The sequence below is a fragment of the Calypte anna genome, chromosome 10 (assembly GCF_003957555.1).
Source record: "Calypte anna isolate BGI_N300 chromosome 10, bCalAnn1_v1.p, whole genome shotgun sequence".
NCBI classification, from domain to species: Eukaryota; Metazoa; Chordata; class Aves; order Apodiformes; family Trochilidae; genus Calypte; species Calypte anna.
Genome location: NC_044256.1, coordinates 20,012,501 through 20,036,534, shown reverse-complemented (window position 1 = coordinate 20,036,534; position 24,034 = coordinate 20,012,501). Strand labels below are relative to the sequence as shown.

The window sequence follows — 24,034 nt, the reverse complement described above, 5'->3', positions numbered from 1 at the left end:
AGAGCTACAGGAGATTTTCCCCTCTCACCTTCTCCTTTTGCTTCCCCAAAATCACCTTCCTCTAGGAAGGAGCTTCCAGAAACTCATTTATTGGTTTTCTAAGGGGTCCTGGTTGAGATGGGAGGCAGAGGCCTCTTGAACCCACCCCCCCTGACTGCAGACTTTGGTCAGGAGGGGGAAAAAAAAAAAAAAAAAAAGACAATTAAACCCCCCCCCTATAATGTGAATACTTTATTATCAATGAGTGACTGGTATTAGCTTTTTGTCTGGGTATTAATAGTATCTCAAAAAAACCATACATCAAAATTAGGGCTTTCTCCTATTTTTGCTGTATAATTTTTCTTTTTTTTTTTTTTTTTTTTCTTTAAAAAAAAAAAAAAAAAATCTGTATTGAAAGAATTATATAAGCCAAAGTGCATTTTCTGTTTTTTGTCCATATACACATTGCACCATACATAAATAATTACATTGTAAAAATGACTCCATAATTACAAGTATAATATATATTTTCATATAATATATAAAACTTTATATTAAATCTAGGTAGATGATATTTGGGATAGTCTGTGCCTTTTTTTTTTTTTTCTTTTTTGAAATCTTTATTTTTGGTCTTTTTTTTTTTTTTTAAACTTTTTTTTTTTAATTTTTTTTTTCCAAATTCTTTTTTTTTTTTTTTTTTTTTCCTTTTGCCAGAGGCTGACTGTTATCGATTGTTACTGAGTAAAATCTCCAACCAACAAGGACAGGAGGTGATGAACTGTCTGGAGTAGCAGGGCCCCCAGCCCTTGGCGAAGCTGATCCTGACGCTGTTGGGGTCGTAGGGGCCGTCGGCGCAATCCCAGTCGGCCGCGTGCTGCAGGAGGAAGGACTTCTCATAGTCAAAAACCTTGATGGAATAACCAGGCATCACCTTGCGCACAATCAGAGTCCTACAGTTGGGGATGTCCAGTGTTGGGGAGTTGACAAAGATGGGGTGGTCGCTGCGGTTGTAAGCCCACACCCCGTCCGGTTCTTTGCTGAGTAAAATCCCGTATCCGATTTTACTCCGGGTCCTTCTCACAGTCTCGCTCCTGTTCTCCAGGTTGAGCTGTCCCAGGCAGAAGCCGTTTCCTTGAGGTAGGTCATAGAAGATACTGACAGACTGTTCGTACACCGTGTAGAGGCGGCCGACGCGCGTCCGGTGCTCCCAGTAGGCCACGTTGCACCAATGGTTCCGCTTCACCGCGTCGGGCGACGTGCTGGCATCTGGGGGGGGAAGCAGAGGGGGAGTCAGGGGTTGTGGTCACCACCTGGGAAAAGGCAGCTATGGAAGGCAAGGCTCTTCCAACCCAGGGGGTAAACTCGTGGGGGAATGGATCTTGTGTTCAACCAAAAGCTGTGTTCAACCAAAAGCAGCTTCAACGTAAAGCTTGGGTTCAATTCAAAGCTTGGGTTCAATTCAAAGCTTGGGTTCAACTCAAAGCTTGGGTTCAACCAGAAAGCTGTGTTCAACCCAAAACCCCATCTTCAACCCAAAGCTTGTGTTCAACCCAAAAGCTTGTCTTCAACCCAAAAGCTTGTCTTCAACCCAAAGCCTGTCTTCAACCCTAAAGTTGTGTTCAACCCAAGGCCTGTGTAAAACCCCAAAGTCATGTTCAACCCCAAAGTTGTGTTCAACCCAAAAGTCGTGTTCAACCCAAAAGTCGTGTTCAACCCAAAGCTTGTGTTCAACCCAAAACCCATCTTCAATGATGTCAAACGTTGCCAATAAAGAAGCCCCAAGCAAAGGCTGGTGACCCACCAACCCACCCCCCAGCTCCAGCAGAGCTTCAGACCTCTTCTTCTAATTTAACACTCAACCCTGTGTCCAGCAGCTGGGACACTGTGTACTCAGGAGCCAAAATGGATGTTCCACCACCACAACCCAGCCAACCCCGAGCTTGGAGGGTCCCCAAGCTCCTCCAGCACTGCTCTGGTGGTGCACCCTCATTTTCAAAGGCCACTTGTGTGGAGGTGAGAGCCATGAGATGGATGAGTGACCCAACAGTTAGCTCAGATGTAATAATATGCCTTGACAGCAACGCTGAGGTTCCCCTGGGGAACATGAAATCCGAGGAGGTTATTTCATGCTAAGGGGGAGCAGTTGCTACGAGCCACGCACGTCCTCCTCCAAAACCATTGGAACCCTCTCCAGAACGATGAGAAACATCTCTCTTCTTTCTAGGAATTACACACCAGGAAGACAGGAGGCACACAGACTGCCAGAAAGCTGCTTAATTTATGACACCTCCTGAGTCTGTGATGCTCCCAGATGGACGATGGGAACTCTCAGCCCTAAAAAAGCCCCGAGGAAGGTGAATTAACCTCTTGCTGAACATCACTCCTGCTCCTACCACGCTAATGAACAGAAAACCACCCCGGGGATTTCAACCAAGGAGCTCTGCTTCCAGCCAGCATTAAGCTCCCTGACAAAGCACCAGGCACCCGTGGCCTGCTGACCCCTCTGCCTCCTTCCCATCAGGTCCCATTAACTCCCAGGCAGGGTGATCCCATTATTTTGCTTCAGAGACCCCATTGACAACACCGGATTTCAACCACAGCCCTTCAGCCCCACTTCTTTTCAGGCTCAAATTACCCCAGGTGTGGGGGGTGGGGGGAATGGGTTCTCCTCCCCATTCACCATCATTGGGACCGAGTGCCTTTGTTAGGGTTTCACTGGAGTTGGAACTCCACAAATTTATGGGGAAGGAGATTTCAGGGAAGGGGAGGCAACACTCATCATCTTCCACCAACCCCTTCACCCATCACAGGTCTAACCCCCCCCAAAAATTGCCAGATCAGCCCCTTCCTCCCTAGTATCCATTTAAATAATTTTTAGGACCCAGTGCAGCCACCAACAGCCCCGTTTCAGTTTGATGGGCATTTTATCCAGACCTGGGAAGGAAACCCCACAACTATCAAGACACTCCAACCCCCCTGGGAAAAACCACACCATTTCCCTGCAATCTTCCATGGAGAAACAAGCCAAGAGCTCCATGCCTCCCAAGATGATCCCTGGGCCTCCTAAAGGCATGGGAAGAGCCCTGCTGAACACAAGGGGGTGAGAGGCACCCTTAAAATTCTGAGTTAGGGGAAAAAGTGAAGACCCTGGGTCAAGCATCCCAGTGCTGGGTGAGGGACACTTGGGTTTTTTTCTCCCAAGGACCAGGTTCTGCCCCTGTGGTGGGGTGGGACACCCCAGTGGCACTGCTGGGACTTTGTGTCTCCAAGCTGCTGAGCCATCCCCAGTGGACTCAGAACCACTTTGTAATGAGCTCAAACAAAAGTCAGCATAAGCAAAGGTTTTTTTCCCCATTTTCAGTCTTTGGTCAATAATTTCACTGTCTGTGCCATCTCAAATGACCCTCCTGCTTCTCCAGGAGTTAAACAAACAATCTAACTTGCTCCAGAAGGGTACTGGCTTCATCAGAAATGATGGATATGTTGCACCCAAGCACATCACTGACCATTGACACTGGACTTGCCTCTTCCTGAAGCATCTCATGGTGCTTTGCAAAGCAAAAAATGGAATTGTGGGTTAATCCCTGCCACCCCTAGCTACCTGGTGTCTGTATGAGGCACTAATGTCTCCACCAAGAACAGAAACTTTGATGACACTGGTGGTAGAAAGAGTTTCAGAACCTCTTTGCAAGTTCCTTGCTGTAAGAAATGATGTTAACCAAGTTTATGGCTTTAACACAAATCTGACCCAAAGACTCTTATCAAATTAAACATTACTGAAGCAAAGCCACCCTGAGCTACACCTGTACAAATTCCCCAAATCAACAGCTTGGCATGGCCAAAAATCTTTTGACCTGTTCTGATAAAGTCCCCTGGTCTATCACCATGCATTTTGCTCTTTAAAATGCACTATGGCAAATAGTCCCCTCTTTTCTTTTAGGAGATGCAGCTCACAGGTGGCACAACTGAGCCTGGTCTGCAGGTCCATCTTCCACAGCATCCAGTTTCTACAATCATCCTTCCCCTGGAACCCCATCCAGCTGAGACATCCCCCCTGTGCCCTTCCAAAACTCAGTTCTAAGATGCTCAGTTTTGCTTTTGGACCATTCTGAAGCAATTCCCAAGCTCTGCATCAGTTGAACCTCCCAACCTCCAGCAGGTAACTTGGGGTTGTCACGATGCTTTTGAGAAACAATCACTCAGCCCCTGAAATTTCCCTTACAGAACTAAGAATGGGACAACTTCAAACCTCAAGTTCTTCCATTAACTGGATTAATGAGGGGAACAGTTGGCAATAAACATTTAAATTGGCTTTTTCCAGGGTTTACTGTACATTAACATAGCTGGTGGGGGAAAGCAAAGCAGGAGGAAACTTGGTGTCTGTTCTACAAGAACATCTCCCTGTAGGTGCTGCCAGCCTGGGGCCATCTCTGCTTTCCAGGAACTGGCAAGTATCTTGGTAAAATCATTGATCTACACACAAGCTGGAAACAGGGGAACAAGTATTTTTTTTATACCTCCTGCTTTTGTGCCTCTCAAGGAGCCTCATTAAAATCCCTTCTATGCAATTTATGGCATGTACCTCAGTCCATCCATCCATCCATCTCAGGGGGTGCAACCTCCCCCTGACAGTGTCCTTCTCATCTCTGTCACCCTGTCACAGCTCCTGCGAGCTTGAAGCACTCCTGGAGGTCTCCTTTGCTCCTTCAAGCAAGCCAGGACACAGGTTTTAGGCACACCCAACAGCTCCAACTTTCCTTTCCACCACACTTCTAACCAGGGGTGACGAAGGTTCCAAAAGCCATCCACCAAAAGCAACCTGCCTGTGGCCCACAGGCCACCAAAACACCCTGAAAGGAGACAGTTAAATGCTTATCTGCAAACCCTTTGCCTGTGGAGAGCTTTGGGCAGGTCCCTCCTCTCCCCAGCCCCATCCATCGCTGTCCCGTGCCGCCCTGGGTTCCTTCCTTTGCCTCCTTTTATCTCGGCCAGATCCTGAGGAGATGAACTCATCTCCCAGCCCTGACATAAAGCAAGCACTTCAGCAAGCCCCTGGTACACGGGGGCCTGTGCTGTGTCTCATCCCCTGCCAAGTTTCAGTTTTGCCTCCAGCTATCAGCCACCACCACTCAGCCAACAGCCCACCACCTCCTCTGCCTTTTAAATAAATATTCCATTTTTTCCTCTTTTTTTCCTCTCCACACTGGCCTTTATGCACAGACAAGAAAATCCACCTTCCCTCCCCTCCTCTCCCCCCCCTTTTCTGCTGGAACAGAGGTAGGTTTGTTAACTTTCTTTTTGAAGAAAGCAAAATATTTGAGGCCGGTGGTGCCTCCCCCGACACTATAAACGCTGCATTTTTCACAACTATCATTGTAGGCAGCTCCAGCTCCTAACAGCTCCACTTGGGCTGGCGTCAGGGCTATCTTCTCTCCCATCAAAGCCACCTTTATTGATCAGATGGATGGGCTGAAAACTCTGCCTCTTGTTTACCCCTTCCTCTGACTCGCCCTTTCCTCCGCCGCGGAGATGCCTCGCAGCGGACACGTCCCCAGAGGAAGTTCAAATTATTTCAGATAAAACAACAAGGTAAGAAGCAAGATGGGAAAATCAAAACCAGAACTGAACAGGGGGGGAAAAAAGAAAAAAAAAAAAAAAAAAAAAGGAAAAAAGAAATGGCTCTGGCAGAAGGAATCTTGGGTATGGGAATAAATGCAAAGAGCAAATGCTGCAAATCCCCGTGGCGTTAGCAGAGTTGCTGCTTTCACTCCCTGCAGAGCGTGGAGGTAAAGAAAATAACTTGAGGTTTTAGATTATTTGTGATTTGACAGTGCTTTTTTTTTTTTGCCAATAAAGTTCAAAGCAGTGCATTAAAAGAGAAGAGAAAGATGCTTTTCTTCCAAAACAAAAACACTGCGCTGATGTTGCACTTAAAAAGCAGGATGGAAAACATGGGCAGATCTCAGAACACACCAATAAAGTATCTCTGATTCATGGTTTGGCTCTTCCCAAGCCACCAAAGCTCCTCTCAGCAGGTCAAATGGCCCCCACTATACATGGCTGCAAGTAAGATCTTGCTGCCCAGGGGCAGAGGGTGAGAAGGGAAATCTGCTGCAGCACTCTGAGGAATATTCCCCCTTTTTTGCAGGGATAAAACTGTTCCAAGAGGCACCGTGCTGTTTGTCCAAGCAGAGTCTCCATGAGGAAATGGGAGCCCTCCACCTTCCCCCCAGCTATAAACCATGTTCAGGGGTTTTAAAAACGTACTTAAAGACAACCACATGTTAAAAAAAATTAAAAATTAATCACAGATATGATGGGGACTTCAGTGCAGACCTGACAAGATGAAGGGGGACATTCCGGAGTCTCCAACCCCATTTTCATGTCCCCCCTTCCCACACCCTTGTCTCAGAACAGTCTAATGCTCCTCTGGCCATGGAGCTTGCTTACACCCTCTCAATAATCAAGATCTGTCTTCAGTTTTATTCTTCAGACCATCAGACAGATGCTTCCATCTATTTTCTCCCCTCTGCTGTACCAAAGAGGCACAATGCCACCACCTGCCAAGCAGCATGGCCATAACCATACATTAGCCACTCCAAAACTAGGTCAATAAAAATAAAAAATAAACTTTTTATCTGACTAGGTAAGATAAAAAAAAAAAACACCACAAAGAACATATACATCCTCTCCACTAAAATCTTTCAACAGTTCACCAGGGAGCTGTGGGTTAAAATAATCCCCTATTAATACCCCTAGAAACAAGCTCCAAGGTAAGGAAGGGGTTAAAACTTTCCACAGCAGAAATGGAATTTTTATGACCCTACAAAAAGAAAAAAAAAAAGAAGAAATTAATTGTTAATCTGCCCCAGCAAAGCTCACAACCATTTTCCTTAAGCCAATATACTTAAAATACCTCTGCCTTACAAGTTTCAGCTGGAATGCATCACTGCAGCCCCCCAGGAGCCCCCCTGCCACAACCACCCCCAGCACCAGACCCTGCCTGTGGAGCAGGAGAGCAGCTGAGCAGATGTCCTGGGGACACAGGACCACAAACCCAGCACCATCTCTCTGTCCACCCTCCTTAGGAAGGGCACCTTCTCACCTTTGGAAGAGCTGCAGCCATCACTGAACCCAGTGAATCCGTGCTTTGAAGTTCCTGGGAGTGCTCCAGGAACCTCCTCCAGCCTTGGTTCCACCATCCCTATTCCAGGCAACGTTCATCTGGCAAAACCCAACACCAAAGGAAGCCCAAAAGAGTCCTCACTGCCACCACACCAACCACAGAGGAGGCATCTTCATCTTCCTCCTCCTCCTCTTCTCCTTCACCTTGAAGCACAGCTCTGGTGCTCCTCAGCCTCCTCCTATGAACTGATTTCATTCATTCATCCAGTAGATGATCAACTCAGAAGACCACTTGTGCTGGGCTAATTAATTAAATTAGTTAAAAAAAAAAAAAAAAAAAAGGTCTGATGGGCAACAGAGACAGTGGAAGAGACACATGGAGAGGCCTGGGGGGAAAGGGGGACATTTCCATGGCAGCTCAAGAAACAAAAGCAACACAGGACAGGAGCCAATGCCAAGAATCAGGATGAAAAACAATAAAACCACTCTGCAAAATCATAAGCTCATGGTATTTTTTTTTTCATACCCTTCAAAGAAAAACAGGCAGCTTGTTTAGTGTTGTCAGCCATCAGCAGGCAGCTGATTTTCAAGCTAAATGTGGGGAGTTTGTTTCCCAAGTCCCTTCTCTGGCCATTAAAACCTCAGTCCAGAACATGATTTTGAGGTATTTTAGCAGTTTTTTTTTTTTTTTCCCCTTCCAGCTCCCCTGCATGGTTTACAAAGGTCTTTTCAGCCAAGGGTGAAAAGTCCTAGAAAGTAAAAAAAACCACCAAAAAAACCACCACCCAAAACCTAGAAAAAGCCCAACTCAGGTATTTTTCACTGAGGTTTTTATGTGTTACTTCTAAAAGGCCAATGTTTTCAGAGATTTAGGTGATTATTTTTTCTTTTTTTTTGAGTCAAACAGTCCCCATGTAATCTCTTGCTCACAGCTTCACAGTCACATTCATCTCTTTTAAGTTCCTGGGCTGGGCACGTAACCACTTTTTTTTTTTTTTTTTTTTACCTGGCACGTAAAAGTGAACACAACAATGTAAATACAGCTTCAAAAGGAGCCCAGAACGTAATCACCTAACCTTGGCTGCCAATTATGAAAGCACCAGACCTGTCATCAACCAGAAGTTGGCTGAGACTTCTCCACTCTTGGAATCCAGCCCTGGGTAAATCCAAGCCCGACAAAAATCCCGGCGTGGTGCTTGGCACCTCCGTGAGCACCCACAGCACCCTTGCTGCCACCCTGTGCTCCCTGTGCCTGGAAAAAGGGGGAGAGAATCCAGTTGGGGAAGGACACGGGGTTGGGTAGGGGGAGGAAGGTTTCCACTAATTGATAAGCTGTAAAATCTGGAGGTTTGCTGAAATCTTTTAAGCTGGGGTTGGTTTATGCTGAAAATCTTTTCTGAATTGTCTTGCTGGGGTTGGCTTTCTTTTGCTGCCAGCTGGGGGATGCTGGGGCAAAAAAAAAGAGGGGGGGAGGGAAAAAAATCTCTTTTTCTTTTTTCCCTCTCACTTTTAGGTTGAGAACTTGCAGGGTTTTAGCTCCTGCAAACAACCATTTATACACAATTATTTTTTTTTACATTTTTTTTTGTTTGTTTGCCAGAGCCTGAAAAAAAGTGCTGAGAATCTGGGAGAAATCACCCCATAAATCACCCCCCTGACAGTAGATATTTCCCTTTCAACATCCAACCTTCCCTTCCCCACCCTGCTCCTGCCTGGCTCCAAGCCAGCTCCTCACTATTAATTAATCCAGGGATCGGCTCCTGCAATCCCAGCTACACCAACCCCATCTGACTGGGGCTGGTGGGCAGAAGTTGGATCAACCCAATCCCAGGGGACCTCCTTGAGCTCTTTTTCTCCCTTTTCCAAGCTGTTTTTGGGCTTTGCAGAGGAATTTTAGGTGCTTTGAGACATCCCAATGGATGCCCTCAGGGAGGGAAATCATCTGGCTGGATGCAGCCAACTGGAAGCATCCTGCATGGAGGAGAGACTCTGGAAAATGGTATAAATAAATAATCATAGTTTTTGCTCATAGAGAGAGTTTCGGCTCAGAGCTTCAAAGTGCTTTAAAAGCAGAAACTAATTAGTAGGTCCCTCTGAAGAGAAACAGGAATAACACCACTTTCAGCCTCCAGCACAGTTCTCCAGCTGAGCCTGGGAATCGCCTTTCCCAGAGGGTGACGGTCCAGAGGTGCAAGGTTTGGGTTGTAACCAAACCAAAGCCCTGCCTGGTTCACACCAGCATCAAATGAAGGGGTTTCTGCCAGGTGGAGGGGACACCGAGGTCATTTTGAGACTGCTGAGTTGGTGAGGATGTTGCTGAGGTGGCTGCTCAAGCCTCCCCAACTCCTGGTGCTTCCCAAGAGCATCAGAACATCTCCAGTGGCAGCAGGACACTAACCCAGCAGGGGATGCCTGACACTGACACCTCTTCCAGAGAAGATCAGCAGATTTTAAAAAAAATAGGCCCTTTTTTCCCTCCAGTTTTTAAATATGAAGGCACTGATCTCCTCCAAACAAGAGGACTGTCATCCAAAGGCCACACAGCCCACAGCACCAGCCTGACCCCACGTTACAGCTCAGCTCCCTCTGCTAACACCCAAAATTTGCCATTTCCAGAAGCTGAATGCTCAGCAGTTCCCCTCCACAAGGCCTCCTTTGGTTGTCCCAGGCTGGTCACACAAAACCTGCCCCCCAAAACCACCAGCAAAGCTGGAAACCTTGCACCAGATGGCTCTCTCAGGGCAGGGGAAACGAAGCAGGAGCTCATCTATTTTTACCAACCAGAAAATCAGCAGAGATGCTTCCCTGGGTGAAAAAAAAAAAATAAAATCAAAGCAGAACCAAATAAACCATCACCATTGGCTACATTTTGAGAACCTGCATTGCTCTCCAGCCTGAACCATTCCCACTGGGCCCAGACGGAAGCCAAACCTCTTCTCCTGCTATTGCATCTCCCTCTGGATCAGACCTGAGAAGCAGCCGTGGGGCTTGGGAGCGGAGGTGAAAGGATGGGAGAAGCAGTGAGGAGGCTGAAATAAAAAAACAACCCAAGGCCACCCTGATTTCTCTGCAGTGAGGAGGCCGTGCAGCCACACACAGCATCCTCGGGAGAAGAGCGAGGCGCTGCAGACAGCTGGCTCTCGGCTCCGTGCCAACACAACCACAAATATCAAGGACTGGGAAAGCTTCAGGAAACTATCACCCACCTGGAGAACAAGCTGTGAGGGAGGAGTGCCAGCCCGGGGAGGCTCCCTGGGGGCCACCAACAGGAGCCCATTGTTTTTTTTTTCCATAGGGGATGGGAATGAGTCGCTTCGCTCCTCCTTGTGTACAGAGTCTGGCCATGAGACCCCAACCCGGGACCTCTGGGAGAACAAAAATCTTGGGGCTTTCATCAGTGCCTCCAAAACGTTCACTGGTACCTCCCAAACCTCTGCTGGCACCTGGAGCAGCTTTGTGTCCACCACCTCCTCAAAAAACTCTGGTTGATGCCCCCTCTTGCCTGCTAATTCTACCCCAGAATCCTAAAAGAAAAAGCTTTTCATTTTTCCCCAGCATGGTATCAATGCCCTCATAGCTATGGGAAGCAGACTGGGCTTGAGGATGAAACAGAAATTCAGGCTTTGTTCTCTCTGGCCCAAGCCCAAGATCCTTCTCCTGATAAAAGTTCTCCCTCAGATTGGTTCTGTGAACAAAAGTTGGGGACAGCCACCACGCTGTGGCTGCCACCCTGTGTCATCCCACCTGTGCTTGCTTCCAAGTCCTCTCTCGTGGTGCATTTGCCCACGTTTTACAAGGAATTAAAGGATTTTGGGTGCCAGCATGGCCTTGGTGAGGAAACAATCCCCTTTCTGGTGTGCAGAACAATCTGCTCATGCCAAAAGGCTGAAGCTGCACGGGGAGCCCCTGGGCTCCAATCTGCTGGAGAAGAATTCAAAGCAATGGGGATGGAATCCAAACGTGGCCACCAAGGTGGGGAGCACAGGGATGAATGGATGAGGGATGGCTGTGTGTGCAGCCAGAGACTCCACATTTCCTGAGAGCTGGTCCTTCTATTTCTGTGCAAACATTTTCTGGGTCTACTCCAGCCCTTAGTCCAAGTGAGCAGCTCATTCCACTGGTGGCCACTTATTCCCACTGGTGGCTCTTATTCCCACTTCAAGCAAAGACTAAACATTGACTCAAGCAGCTCAGGATCCCATCCTTGGTCCCTTAATTCACCATCCAGGCAGCCAGGATGTCACACTGGTGCTTTCTGCTTCACAGGAGGATCTACACCACCAGCAACATGATGGTAAACAACCCTTCTGCTATTTTAGCTCCTAAGGGAAAGGTTTCCTGGCCATTTTTTTTCCAAAATCCACTAACTGGCAACCCAAAGGAGCAGAGGCAGCACAGGGCAAGCATTTCTACTAGCCTGGGGCAACATCACCCACTCAAGGACCAGTCATACCTTGTCTTGTTTCCATGCTCCCTGGAATGGCACTGCAAAGCTATTCAAGTTCAGATAAACAGCATGAAAATTTGAGCAAGGGATAAACAGGGGATGGGGGATGAAAATCAATATAACTGCAGGAAATCCACAGCATTCCCCAGCATCACTGCAGCTCAGTGACACGAAGCTTCCAGAAGTCCCCCAAAATCATCCTCACAACCATGTCCCAGATAATAAAATTCCTTCAGCCTGTATTTGCACATGGGAGAGTGGAGGTGACTCATGCTAATTACCCTCCCTGGCCAAGAAGGAGTTGTTTTCATTTCTAAAAACCACAGTTTCTTATAAAAATGGCAGGGGAAAAAAAAAATAAAATAGGGAAATACCAAAATATACACACACAACTTCATGGGATACATCCTGTCCTGCTGGGCTGATAGGAATCCCAGACACCCCAATATTCCAGCTTCACTTTGGGGTGTTCAGAGAGAAAAGGAGTAAGGAGATAGAGCATGGACATGGCCAGAAACACCACGAGCATCACCTCTGGGTCTCCTGATTTCCAGCAAGTCCCATTCAACATAACCCAACTAAAATAATCTGTGGGTGTCTGAGCTGAAGAAGGGTCTTCGTTCAGATTAAGAAACCTCCCACCTTTTTTTTTGGATGAGCTTAGAGGGCAGCTAAAAATAACCTTCCCAAGACTGGCCCAAGCAGGGTGCGTGGTTACAACTCCTCCACCAGACGTTTCAGGGGGGGTAGAGGGGGACAAGGCAGAAGCTGCAGTTATAAACTCTGCAAAGGAAGCACCAAAGTAAGCAATTTTCCCATCGAGAGGAAAAGGGAAGGAGAGCAGGTTGGGCTCTTTGTAAATCAAGGACAAGGAGATTAACAGAGCATGTGAACGTTCTGGGTAAGTAGCTCAGGACTGCAGATCCTGAGCACAGCTCAGTGCTGGAAGAGAAATGGCACAATTTTCCCTCCCCCTCCAGGGAAATTTTAATTTTATTTTTTAAAAAGGCATTTATTTTGTGGAAGGATGCCTGGTATTGTAGGTTCAAAATGCAACCTGTCAGCATTCTCCTATAGATATCACATATATCCATCCACATATATAAAATATCCCCCTGGATGCAAAGAACACCCCCCCTGCAAGAAGCCTGCAGAAGAAATGAGTGGGCAAAACCAGATCCAACTGTTTTGCAGAAATATATTCACAAAGCTCCAAAGAGCAAAGGCAGTTTTCCACTTTGGACAATTTTGGTTCATTATTGCAACATTTCTGCCTCTTTCTGCCCGGGGTGTGGATGATGTGGAAGTCTCAGTGTTCAGCCCTGGTATTTGCACGATACAAACAACTCAGTGCTCTCCATGTTACAAACTCTGTCAAGTTCTTGCTCTAGAAATCTTTAAATTGTTAAAAATAGGAAAGAAACTGCACAGTTCACATATTTTATAAGCTGGGTTAGATCAACATCTGCAAAAAATATCCCTGTTAAACGAAATAGCAGGATTTCATTAAGTAAATTGCAAGTTGGCAAAAATTCTGAAAGAAAGGGAAAAAAGCCACAGCCAGGGTTGTAATTTAAACCTTATTTTAACTGTGACAGCACGACTGTATGAGGCTGCATTTCCAAAGGAAAAAATAAAAGAAAAGCCTAAAAAAAAAAAAAAAAAAAAAAAAGTACCTGCTCTCCCTGTTCTCCAGCTCCATGCACCACAGTGTCTGCAGTCACCACACTAAAGAGCTCTTCCCCAGAGATGGAGATGGAGCAGGACCCAGTCCTGGGCCTGAATTCTCTGTAGCCAACCCATCAAACGTGCAAAAATCCAGGATTTTCCATCCTGGGAGGAACTGGATGCCTGCATGGTGGGGGTGGGGGGTGATGATGCCTGGGGAGCCGAGTGGGTTGGGTTGGATCTGGAACCCCCAAGACCAGAAGGAAAGTCTGGAGGAGGCCCTGGAGATGCTGGAGTTGGGAAAAACATTTTTTTCCTCTGGAAAAGAGGAGAGAGGAGGAGAGGAGAAAAGGAAGAGAGGAGGAGGCTGCAATGGGGAGACCTTAGAGCACCTTCCAGTGCCTGAAGGGGCTCCAGGAAAGCTGGGGAGGGACAAGGGCCTGGAGGGATGGGATGAGGGGCAATGGCTTTAACTGGAAGAGGGGAGATGGACTTTAGGAAGGAATTCTTTGCTGTCTCCACTGTCCCAGGGGAACCACCTGGAAGCAGTCCTTGGGGATCAGTAAAGTCACACACTGAATCCGATGGCTTTGAAAACAAAACCTAAACCCAACAATTCCAACCATACAAACTCAGAGCCTAAGAGACCTTTAACAACAACAACAACAACAAAAAAAAGCCCCAATTATTTGCTTACAAGGTTTTGGCTTGGCTATTTTTCCTGGCACTTGTGACACTGAGTTATTTTGAAGGGCTGTTTGCTTCAGGAGGAGCCCAGAACCCAGCAATCCCATTTCCTTTCTGATCTAAACATCCGTTTGCCGTGCGAGCAGGAGGAAAAAAAGAATAGAATATACAACCAACCCCTGTGCACTTCAGGAAGCACAAAAAAAAAAAAAAAAGGGGTGCTGGGTGCTGATGGGGGGAAACCAGGCAGGCACCCACCTCGTGTGAGACAGCACAATGAGGTTGCCACCTCCAGGTATCCAAGGGGACAACTTGGGATGGGTGTGATGAGATGTCAGGAAAAAATTGTGTGCTGGGAGGGTGCTGAGCCCCTGGCCCAGGGTGCCCAAAGAAGCTGTGGCTGCCCCATCCCTGGTATTGTTAAAGGTCAGGTTGGATGGGGCTTGGGACAGCTTGGATAGTGGGAGGTGTCCCTACCCATGGCAGGGGGTGGCTTTAAGGTGATTCCCACCCAAATCAGGCTGGGATTGCATCATCAGTCCCAGGATGGTCCTGTCTGAAAGGGAAGGAGCAATCCTGCTGATGTGCAGGACTGGGTAATCAGATTAATTACTGTACCTCTAGCAAGGTGCCTGCTGCCCCAGCTGGGTGTCTGTGCCCATCCCCAAACTGGTTGCCCACTTTGGGGTCACATTTGCCACCCTCCAGGGCTCATCTTGTCCTGGCCACCATCTCCCAGCTACGTTTTCCACCCTTTAGTGAGCTAAGGGACAGCTTGCTGTCATGTTCTTAAATTTCCTGGCTTTTGAGGAGACAAGCCAGGTCATTAACATTATTTATAGGTTCCTGTGTATGAGTTTCCATTTGTTTGTCTGCTTAAAAAGTTAGGTGAAAAGAAAAAAAAAAAAAAGAAAAAAAATTCCTGGAGGTCAGACAGTTAAAAAAAACCAAACCAAACCCATGTCCATGGTCTTGAGGAACCCAAAGGATCAGCAGCTCCTTTGGAGACATAACTGTTTCCTTAAATGCTTATTGTGTAAATATTTAAGCTACTTTATAAAATTTTTACAATGTACTTAGGAAGCATAAATCTCCCCCTTGGAACAAGGCAGGCCATGGCAGCAGCTCAGGCTCAAGAGGGCTTTTCAGAACACAAACAGGGACAGTTCTAATGCCAGTGTTGGCCCCAAGGGGCCCCAAGGTCACAGTCCTTCAGAAATAATTACCAAGCTGATCCCCTTTCTCACCCCAAAACAGAGCATGGCTACGTGCAGAGAGTCACTGCACAGCAACTGTAACCCCAGTGGCATTGCTCCTAAAAAAAAAATAAAATTATCTATTTAGGGTTCCAGGATAGTGGAGAAGTCCTAAAATTCTTCTCTTGGAAATGCAGCACTAGATTTAACATCCTAGAGGGAAAACCTATGGAAGTCCAAAATCATCCTTCACTGCAGGAATTAAATGGTTTGGGTTTTTTTTTTTTTTTATGGAATGCCACGTGGAAGGTTTAAACAAAGATGATTGCTGCATCCCTCAGCAGGACAGGAGACTGCAACCAAACCACCCACCCCAGCACAGGGATGCACTCCTCTGAGGTGAGGATTTCCCTTAAATTCAAACAAAAGCAGAAATTTCCCTGCCAGACACATCTGTAGTCGGGGTGGTTTCCATACGGGAGGCTGTGCAGCTTCAGGAGATTTGCTTGGCCACGAGGTTTCCCAGCTCCAGTTCTTCAAACTAAACAGAGATCTTCCTACCTAACACAGCAAACAATATTTGCAGTTTTTTCCCCCAGAACTTGACTGTGCTTTAGGTGTGCTGGAGGCAAGGACAACACCGACTGGATCCAGGGAACTGGAAGTGGATTGACTTTGCAAAGCCCAGCTTTCTGCTGGGGATGATGAAGTGCAAAGGAAGGCTGGAAAAAAAAAACCAACCAAAACTTGGATGGGAGTTCAAACAGCAATGTTTTCAAGATGAAAGGCTGCTCTTCGATTAAATGTTTAAATAAAGTTTTCTCTTACTAAATCATTTAAACATTTTCACATTCCAGGCGTTTCTAGAAGCGCTTTTTGTTTATTGTCATAACCCAGTGCCCTCAGCAAGCGACCACGGCCATCTGAGGCAACCTGTTTGCTAAAGGGAAAGCTCTTACAGGACACTAAAACTTCACAACAAGCAGCCTGCTTGTTATCTTCCATCTCCAACCTCCACTCAGCTCTCCAATCACCATCACATTTTCCTCCCTCGCTTCCAGATCAAGTCTTCCACACCACACGTGGGCACGTCCAGGTTCAGCTCCAAATATTGACCAGAAATTCAAAAGTAACTCGACTGACTTCACCAGGGTTGTATTTAGACAGCTGTAGCTCAGAGGAGAAACTGGCCTGGGCGTTCAAATTGTCTTTTTTAGTAACTCTTGGGCTGTTCCAGGCTTCTGGCAGTGATGAGGTCAGCCTTACTCAGCCCAAGAGAGATGAAGGCTCTGCCATCAGCACCATCAAAAAAAGCTCAAAATTTGCTCAAAAAAAGCTCAAAATTTGCACAAAAAAAGCTCAAAATTTGCGTGCAGTTCCTTCTTCTAATCATGCAACCAACAGGAGGGTCCAGCCAGAAATATTCTGGTCATCCCCTGCTTCCCAGCATCCCACTAAGGTCATTTTAACACTTGCAGACAAGAGTTGTGGCAAATCAAACACTGTCTTGCATAGTGTGAGATGCTGGGAAAGCTCTGAAGTGACTGTGGATCACACACCCCTGGGATGTCTCACTGAGGTGTCCATCTCAAGCCTCTGAAGATGTTGAGGAGCTACAACTCGTGCAACCATGAAGCACAACACTGGTGCCCTACAATGTGACAAAGGTTGAACCTTCCCTCTCCCAGCCTCTGCTGCAAAGAACAAGTAACTACAGTGAGATCCTGAATAAATGGGGTTCAAAACTTGAACCAGTTCGGGGTAGAAACATTGGAAAAGTTTTGCTGATGGCAAGACAAGGCAGCAGTAGGAGAGGAATGGAAATCTCAATTTCTTTTAAGATAAAGCTTGAGCAACATCATGTTGTTTCCAAAGACAGAAGGTAACTGGGCTAAGTCACCCAGTGACTGTTACCAGCCCTTATATCCTTGCTTCCTTGTAAATCCATAATTAAAGGAAAAAAAACCCCAAACAACATCCCAGACCCAAGGGAACACCAGTGCGCATGAACCCTGAGTCCCACACGATGCCCAGGGTGCCTTGATGGTTCCCTGATGGTTCCCTCCCTGCTGCCCAGTTAACACCTCCCAGTATAAAACTCTTTATTTGGTCACTATTCCTTCAGAAAGCCCTAAAACCCCAAGATAAGTGCATTCCCTTTTCTGTGTATCTCCTGCTCTGGACCAATCTGAAACCAAACAAAACGCTCCTTGTGGGAAGGAGCTGGAAAACCCATCAGGAAGGAGCTGGAGATTTGCTCCCAGGTTCCCGTGGGGAAGGTTGGAAGGGGGGGCAGCCCAGGCAAAGGTTACAAGAAATTCAACTTTTGCTCTGATAACAACAGGGGCTATTTTCTGCCCATGACATCAATGCTCCTGACTCCTGTTAAACAATGGGGACAGTCCAGTGCTGGTTGAAGTCATGGAGGGCTTTGCTGTTCATTTTAGTGGCCAGCACAGTACATTTCCCTCCTAAAAATAGGTTGGTTTTTTTTTTTTTTGGTCTTTCACATGCTTCACCATCACCCAAAGCCTCTTGGCTGACACCAAGATAAATCCCAGTGAATAACCTCAGACCTTTGTGGCTACACTCCCCAGCAGCAAATAATGAGAAATAATGAGTTTTGGGGCACAACTCATCTGACTTTTGGATTTCTCATCTGACTTTTAACTTTTGCCTTATGTAGAAGATGAACTGTGCTCTATGAGTTGCTCTTTCTCACCCTTGACTTCATTTAAGTACTAGAAGAACTCCTCAGACATGGACATCTGTATTAATCCAAGAGAAATGTGAGGACTGCTACCCAGATAGCATCAAAATGGCCCAAAAAACCTATCAGCTCTTTAATTACATGCAAAAATTCTCACTAAGAGAATTTAAATCTTATGGGTAATGTGTCCTAAATTACTCTGACTTATAAAATTGAGCTGGAAATGGACTGTGACTATAAATACATTAGTGGATCCTTCTACCTACAGACACAAAATGGATGTGTAATTGGTGGCATTTAGCTATACCTACATAACTAAAAAGTATCTTCAGTATTTTTCAGTGTTGCTCAAAACAAAGCACACTTCTGTGCCTAGGAGAAGGTAAAGGACATCTCTTTTCATAGCTACAATCTGCATATTCCAGCTTTGCTGGAACCAAAGAGGCTGATACAAAATAAATGGACTATTTGGGGAAGCCAGGGGCTGAGAAAACACGATGCTGGGGGGTGCAGGAGGTGGTAAAGTTACAGCTTGTATTCATGCAATCCCTTTCTCAGAATTTTTTTTAAAAAATAAGAGCTGCCACTGATGTCTCTCACAGCTTGAAGGACTCAGTCATGGCCAACCCCCAGCCACTGCTGGGCAGAGATCTATCCCAGCCAAAAAAGGGTCTCTGCACCAGCCAAAAAAGGGTTTCCTCTCATGTGTAATGCAGAAGGCAGAGCATCCATTCCTTTTTAGCCCTGTTGCTAAGAAAGACACCCACAAAAAGAAGCCCAGCTCATATCCTTTCACACATCCTTGCTCCTCTTCACAGCCCAGAGAGGAGCCCGAGGACAGGGCAAGGAGAGCAAAGCCCCACGTGCCTAGGTGGCCCTGCTCTGGCAGGGGGGGTTGGACTAGATGATCTTTCGAGGTCCCTTCCAACCCCTAGGATTCTGTGATTCTGTGATTCTCTGGCCTTGGCCAAACTCACCTGGTTCATGTTTCCTTACAAACCCTGAAACACAAACACATCCCTAACACTGCTGGGAAAGCCCAGCCAAGCGTCTGGCAGAGTTGGGATTGAAACAAGGGAAAAAATAAAAACCAACAAAAAACCCCAACAAAACCCACAGTGGTTTTGACCCAAACCCAAGATTTCCCCCCCTCAAACTTGGCAGTTCCCACTGGCATTTATTTTATCTCAAAACCCAGGGCTCCAACACCCTCCCCTTGGGGAAGAGGTGGGATTTGCAGAGCCCTGGGAGACACCCAGCTCCCTGCCTGACCTTGGGTGCATTGCTGGACCTGTCCTTCAACAGCCAGAGCTCCTCCAGTGCAAAGAAATGGCAACCACAGCTTTTAACATCCCAGCAACCCCAAAAAAGAACACAGAAGTCCCTTCCTAAGCACTGGCTGCAAATCCCCTCCCTGGCACATCCCAGGAGTGGCAGTGGGAGGCTGCACACAAATACAGCTGCAGGCATCTTTCCGACTGCTGCACAGTCAAGTTTAAAAGCAGGATGTTTGGCTGAGCTGCTCTTCCCTCAAATAAACACCCACAACCTTACTCAAAACAGAGAGGCACCGCTCTGGGAGTACTCGAGTTGCCTTATTTCTAAACAGCTCTGATTTTTCCTCCCCCCCTGGCTGCAGAACACCATGGGATGGATGGTACCTTGGGAAGGAAGAAGGGGCCAGAGCACCCCAGGAGGGACATGGGCATCCCAGCACACACAGGCAAGGATTTTTCTCATCTCCTCTGCACCTACCAGGTGGGGGTAGACAGGAAAATTGTGTTTCTGAAGCTCTGAGATGGGGAGAATTAGTCCCTGATCACTGACTGCTTCACTGCACCAGAGGAAAATATCACAAGGTAGCAGGGGGACCTGGGTGGGAACTTCAAGCCTGGGTCTGGGTCTGCACCTAAGACCCACTGCTGCCTTTGTGGGACCAATTCAAGGCAGTCTGGAGACCACAAAACATTCTCCAGTGACACACAACTCCACAACACTGACTGGAGCATCACACCAAGGAGATGCAACTCCAGCCCTGTATCCCCAGCCATGAGGTGATGCAGACACAGCACTTCAAAACCATTTCTGCTGCCTGCATGTTACACATTTTAAGTTCATTGAAATATTTTGGTTGGAAAAGAGCTTTAAGATGATCAAGTCCAAGCATTAACCCAGCACTACCAAGGCCACCACAACTCATGTTCCACAGAACCAGATTTACACAGCTCTGAAATCTCTCCAAGGATGGTGACCCCACCCCTGCCCTGGGCCAGAGCCTAACAACCCTTTTGGGGAAGAAATTTTTCTTTACACAATATTTTAGTTTATTCACATTGACACAAGCATTAACAACCTAATGGGAGAAATAAGTAATAAAAGTTCAGCCATTTATTTTCTGACCAACCCCATCTTTCTCCTGTTTGTGCTGCCTGCACTGTTCTGGGTCACTAAGGACAGACATGAGCAGTCATTTTGGGACTTAATGAAGCAGTTGGGTGTGAGTTGTTAATGCTTTAAACCCATTTTGCTTACAATTAAATCCTCAGCTTGGTTGCCTTCCTTGGAAGCCTCCTCTGAATGCCTCAGCCCCTCCACTGGAAAACACGGCTGGAAATCCCAGCAGAGACTTCCCAGTGCTGGGCAAGCCACAAGCACTCAAATCCAGGGATCTTCACCAAGGAATCCTGATCTATTGAAGACCTAGAGAACCAGAAGACCCCCATGTCTTTACTCTACCCAAGCAAACCTTGTGCTTGGATGGCCAGAGGTGGCCAAGCCACAGCACCACATCCCTGCCCAGGCACCCGGGAGATGCTCTGAGGTGGGACAGCTCAGAAACCAACCCAAAAACCTCAGGTGTGAAAACACCCCGTGTTTCAAAGAAGACAGAACCAGGAAAAAAAAAGCATTTTGGAGGCAGGCAGCAGTGAGGGCTGAGCACACCCCAACCCTAACTGGTGCCAGCTCAGCCCTTGCCCGGCCCCTGCACCCAGCTTGCTTCTGCCTCCGAGGGGAAATGCTCTCTTCGAGGCAGCTGTTTCTCATTGTGGGCCTCTGGCTGCCTGCGTGGGGGGGAAGAGAGCCTGGAGGGAAGGGGAGAGGGAAAAGGAGGGGAGAGAGTATGGGGATTAAAATAATATTGTGTACAAATCTCAGTGAGAGGGAGAAAAGAGGGTGGTGGGGGAAAGAGGAACGAGGCAGCGATGGAGCGGCAGGGATTTGAGCCCCGGCTGATCCGGGATTATCTCCTGGCTCTTATCAAGGTTCTGGGGTTGGTTTAAGTTTGTCCTCGTTTAAACCCTGATGGATTGGACTGCCTGCATCCAGCCAGGGCAGCCCCTTCCAGTCAGTGAGAAAAAGCAGCCCAAAAGCATCCCAAGAACAAAGCCTCGTGGTTCACGTGGAGAACGAGCTCCCTGCTCACAGAAACCTTCCTCAGTTTTTTGCTGGGCTCTGAAAGCAACTCCCTTCAGCAGCCCAAGACCTTGGGAGGTGACAGCCCATCAATTACCCCCCCTTTTTTTTTTTCTCCTGCTTACGTATTTGAAAAGGAACAATTAAAATCTGGAGCATGCTGGGATGTGCACACGTACGTCAGGGAAAGGGCTTCCTGCCCCACCATGACCAAAACCTGTTTGCTGACAGATCTGATCCAAAATGCAAAGCACCACAACGTCAAGAAGGTTCTCACATTTTTGCTCTCAGTATTCAATGACTTTTGGAAAAAAAACAGGTTTAAAGCCAACTCTGCAATATTGTTTTTACTGTTTACATTTTAAAAATATTTTTAACTAGCTACAGTCTAACTGTATCTCCTGAGGTTGGCTTCTGGGTGCAAACATTTCAGTTGAATTTTCTGCAGCCAACCATCCCTAAATCTCCAAACAGGTCACCCTGGGGCTCCTTTCATTGCCAGCCAAAGCAAGCAGGGGAAGGGTGAGGAGGGAACTATGTTTAGGATTGTATCCACCATGGAGACTGAACCCAAGGGGACCACAACCACCAAAAGCCCAGGGATGAGGTGACAGGACCCAGTGACCCCTCCACACCATCCCATCTCCCCCTCCCCAATCACCTCACTGGCCAGGGAGCCAACCTGCCCCAGTTCTGCCTGCAAGTTTGATTAAGAATAATTAAACAGACAGCTGTAACCCCTGCTACATCAACATGGAAATCAGTTTCTCTGCTTGCCCCCATGCAGGCAGCACGTGGGAACGCTGGAGTGCATCCTCACGGGTGCAGCACAGGATGGGTGCAGGACAGTTTAGGAGCACACCCCTGTTCCTGATGGAGCTCAGACACTGGTTTCCTATCAGGAATGAGCCCTGGGCATCCAGGCTCCTTGATGGTTACAAAAAGCCATGCTCAACTTTGCCTTCCTCCAGGTTTTAACCAAGCCATGAGCTGAGGCTCCCCCGCGAAGCAGCGGAGCTCCCCAACCAGCAGAACTCAGCAGATCAAATCCCAAGTGCAAGCAGCCTTTGAAGCAAAGCCCTTCAAAGAAAGGCACGTACCAAATCCACTGAGGTTTTTTTTTCTTTGTTACACAAACAAATTCAGCATAGCAAGAGCAAAACTAATTTGCAAAGATCTTTAATGTTAGAAGTCTCAAATGACCGACCCTTTCAAGCCCAGCTGAATCCAATCCGGATTCAACGGGGAAAAGACCACAGATATTTCAAAGTATCTGGCTCTAATTACCTGGAAATAAAAAAAACCCAACTCTAATTTTGTTTCAGTGACAAAGAAGTTGCCCAGAGTCCTCCTTGTCTAAAACCAGTGGCATGCGAGTGACTTTTTTTTTTTTAAACAGACTTTTGCTGACATTTCCCTTTCATTAAAATAGCTCAACAATGGGGGGAAAAGCAACTCACCCTGCACATAGGATCTTTACCTTACTTTGTACTCACAAAGGAATTTCCTTGCTCTCCTCTGGGGTGAACGTTTCCACAGTCACACACACAGCAAAGTGTCCCAGAAAAAGGTTTGCTCCCTTTTTCCAGGAGATGGCCAGAAATTTTTCGAGGCTGGAGAATAAACCAGCTGGGTTGAGAGAAGACAGATGTGATGTGATGTGATGTTCTGCCAAGGGGGTGCAAACAGCCACCCCACCAGCTATCCCTGAGACTAGGCACAGCATCACTGCCAGAGATGGAGAGAAGCTTTGGGCTGGGTGACATGGACACCAGCTTCCAGCACAGCCCATCCCTCTGTCCAAGGGTTGAAATAAAGCCCTGTGCAAATGGAAAAGTGGGATAGATTCCCGTGCTGGGAACCTCCTGTGTTATCTAAAGGCAGGCCAAATCAGAAAAGGGGGTGTCCTCCAAACAAGCCACCACTTGGATCACTGGGAAGCAACTTTGGGTTCTGGTGCTGCCAGAATGTCCCCACCAGAGATGTTGGGAAGGAGCTGGCACATCACCAGCTCATCAAAGGACATGAAACAGCCTGAGAGCCTCTTCTTGCCCACCCTTTGTCCCAGGACCACCCCATCCTTTGAGGACAAGAGCTCACACCACAGAACACTGAGAGCTTTGGCTGAACTGGGACTTGAGCTACTCCATGGCACCTAAGAGCATCCAGTGCTGCTGGGCAACCCTGGCATGGCCACCTTGACCCAACTCTTCCCTTGGCACTGGATCCAGTGAGCAGATCAGGTTTGCCATGGATCAAACTCTCATCCAGCGTCCTCACCCATACTGTGAAACCCACCTGAGATGGAGAAGAAATCCCCTGATAAAGTTTTGCAAACTCCAGAGCTAGCAAGAGCTATCACCCTTGCCCAACTCAGGCCCCAACCATTAAACAACCTCCACAATAGTGTTATTTATTTTTTTTAAAAGTCACAAATTATTTCCAGCAGCAGGAGGGTGGAAGGATGCAGCGTGCTGGACCCCGCTCGCCGGCAGGCAGCCAGTCCCATAAATGGTTGGCAGCAGGCAGAGCAGCAAAGTCATTTCTATTGAAATCAGCTTGTTACTACTAATTTTTACTGGCTTGCCAGTTGATTCATGAAGTTTTGTTGGGTTTTTTGGTTGGTGTTGTTCAGTTGGGTTTGGTTGGTTTTTTTTTGTTTGCAGATCTCAGAACTCAATTCCTGAGACACGTGGGGAAAACCAAGTCCTGGCCTCCCCAGGAACAGGGCTGCTCCTCACTTTGGCATCTGTGTCCTGTCAAAACCAGAGCATCTTCTTTTCAAGGCTTCATAAAAACTTATCAGAA

At 47.2% G+C, this 24,034-nt stretch overlaps 1 protein-coding gene across 1 annotated transcript in view; it reads right to left on the bottom strand.

Annotated features, from left to right (window-relative positions):
- Positions 1-681: 681 nt before the first annotated feature.
- SMAD6 (SMAD family member 6) overlaps positions 682-24,034 on the bottom strand; it is a 39,469-nt gene continuing 16,116 nt past the window's right edge. The window contains exon 4 of the mRNA XM_008502158.2: positions 682-1,245. Within this exon, the coding sequence (XP_008500380.2) occupies positions 704-1,245 (542 nt within the window). The 3' untranslated portion in view covers positions 682-703. The remainder of the gene's footprint in view (positions 1,246-24,034) is intronic.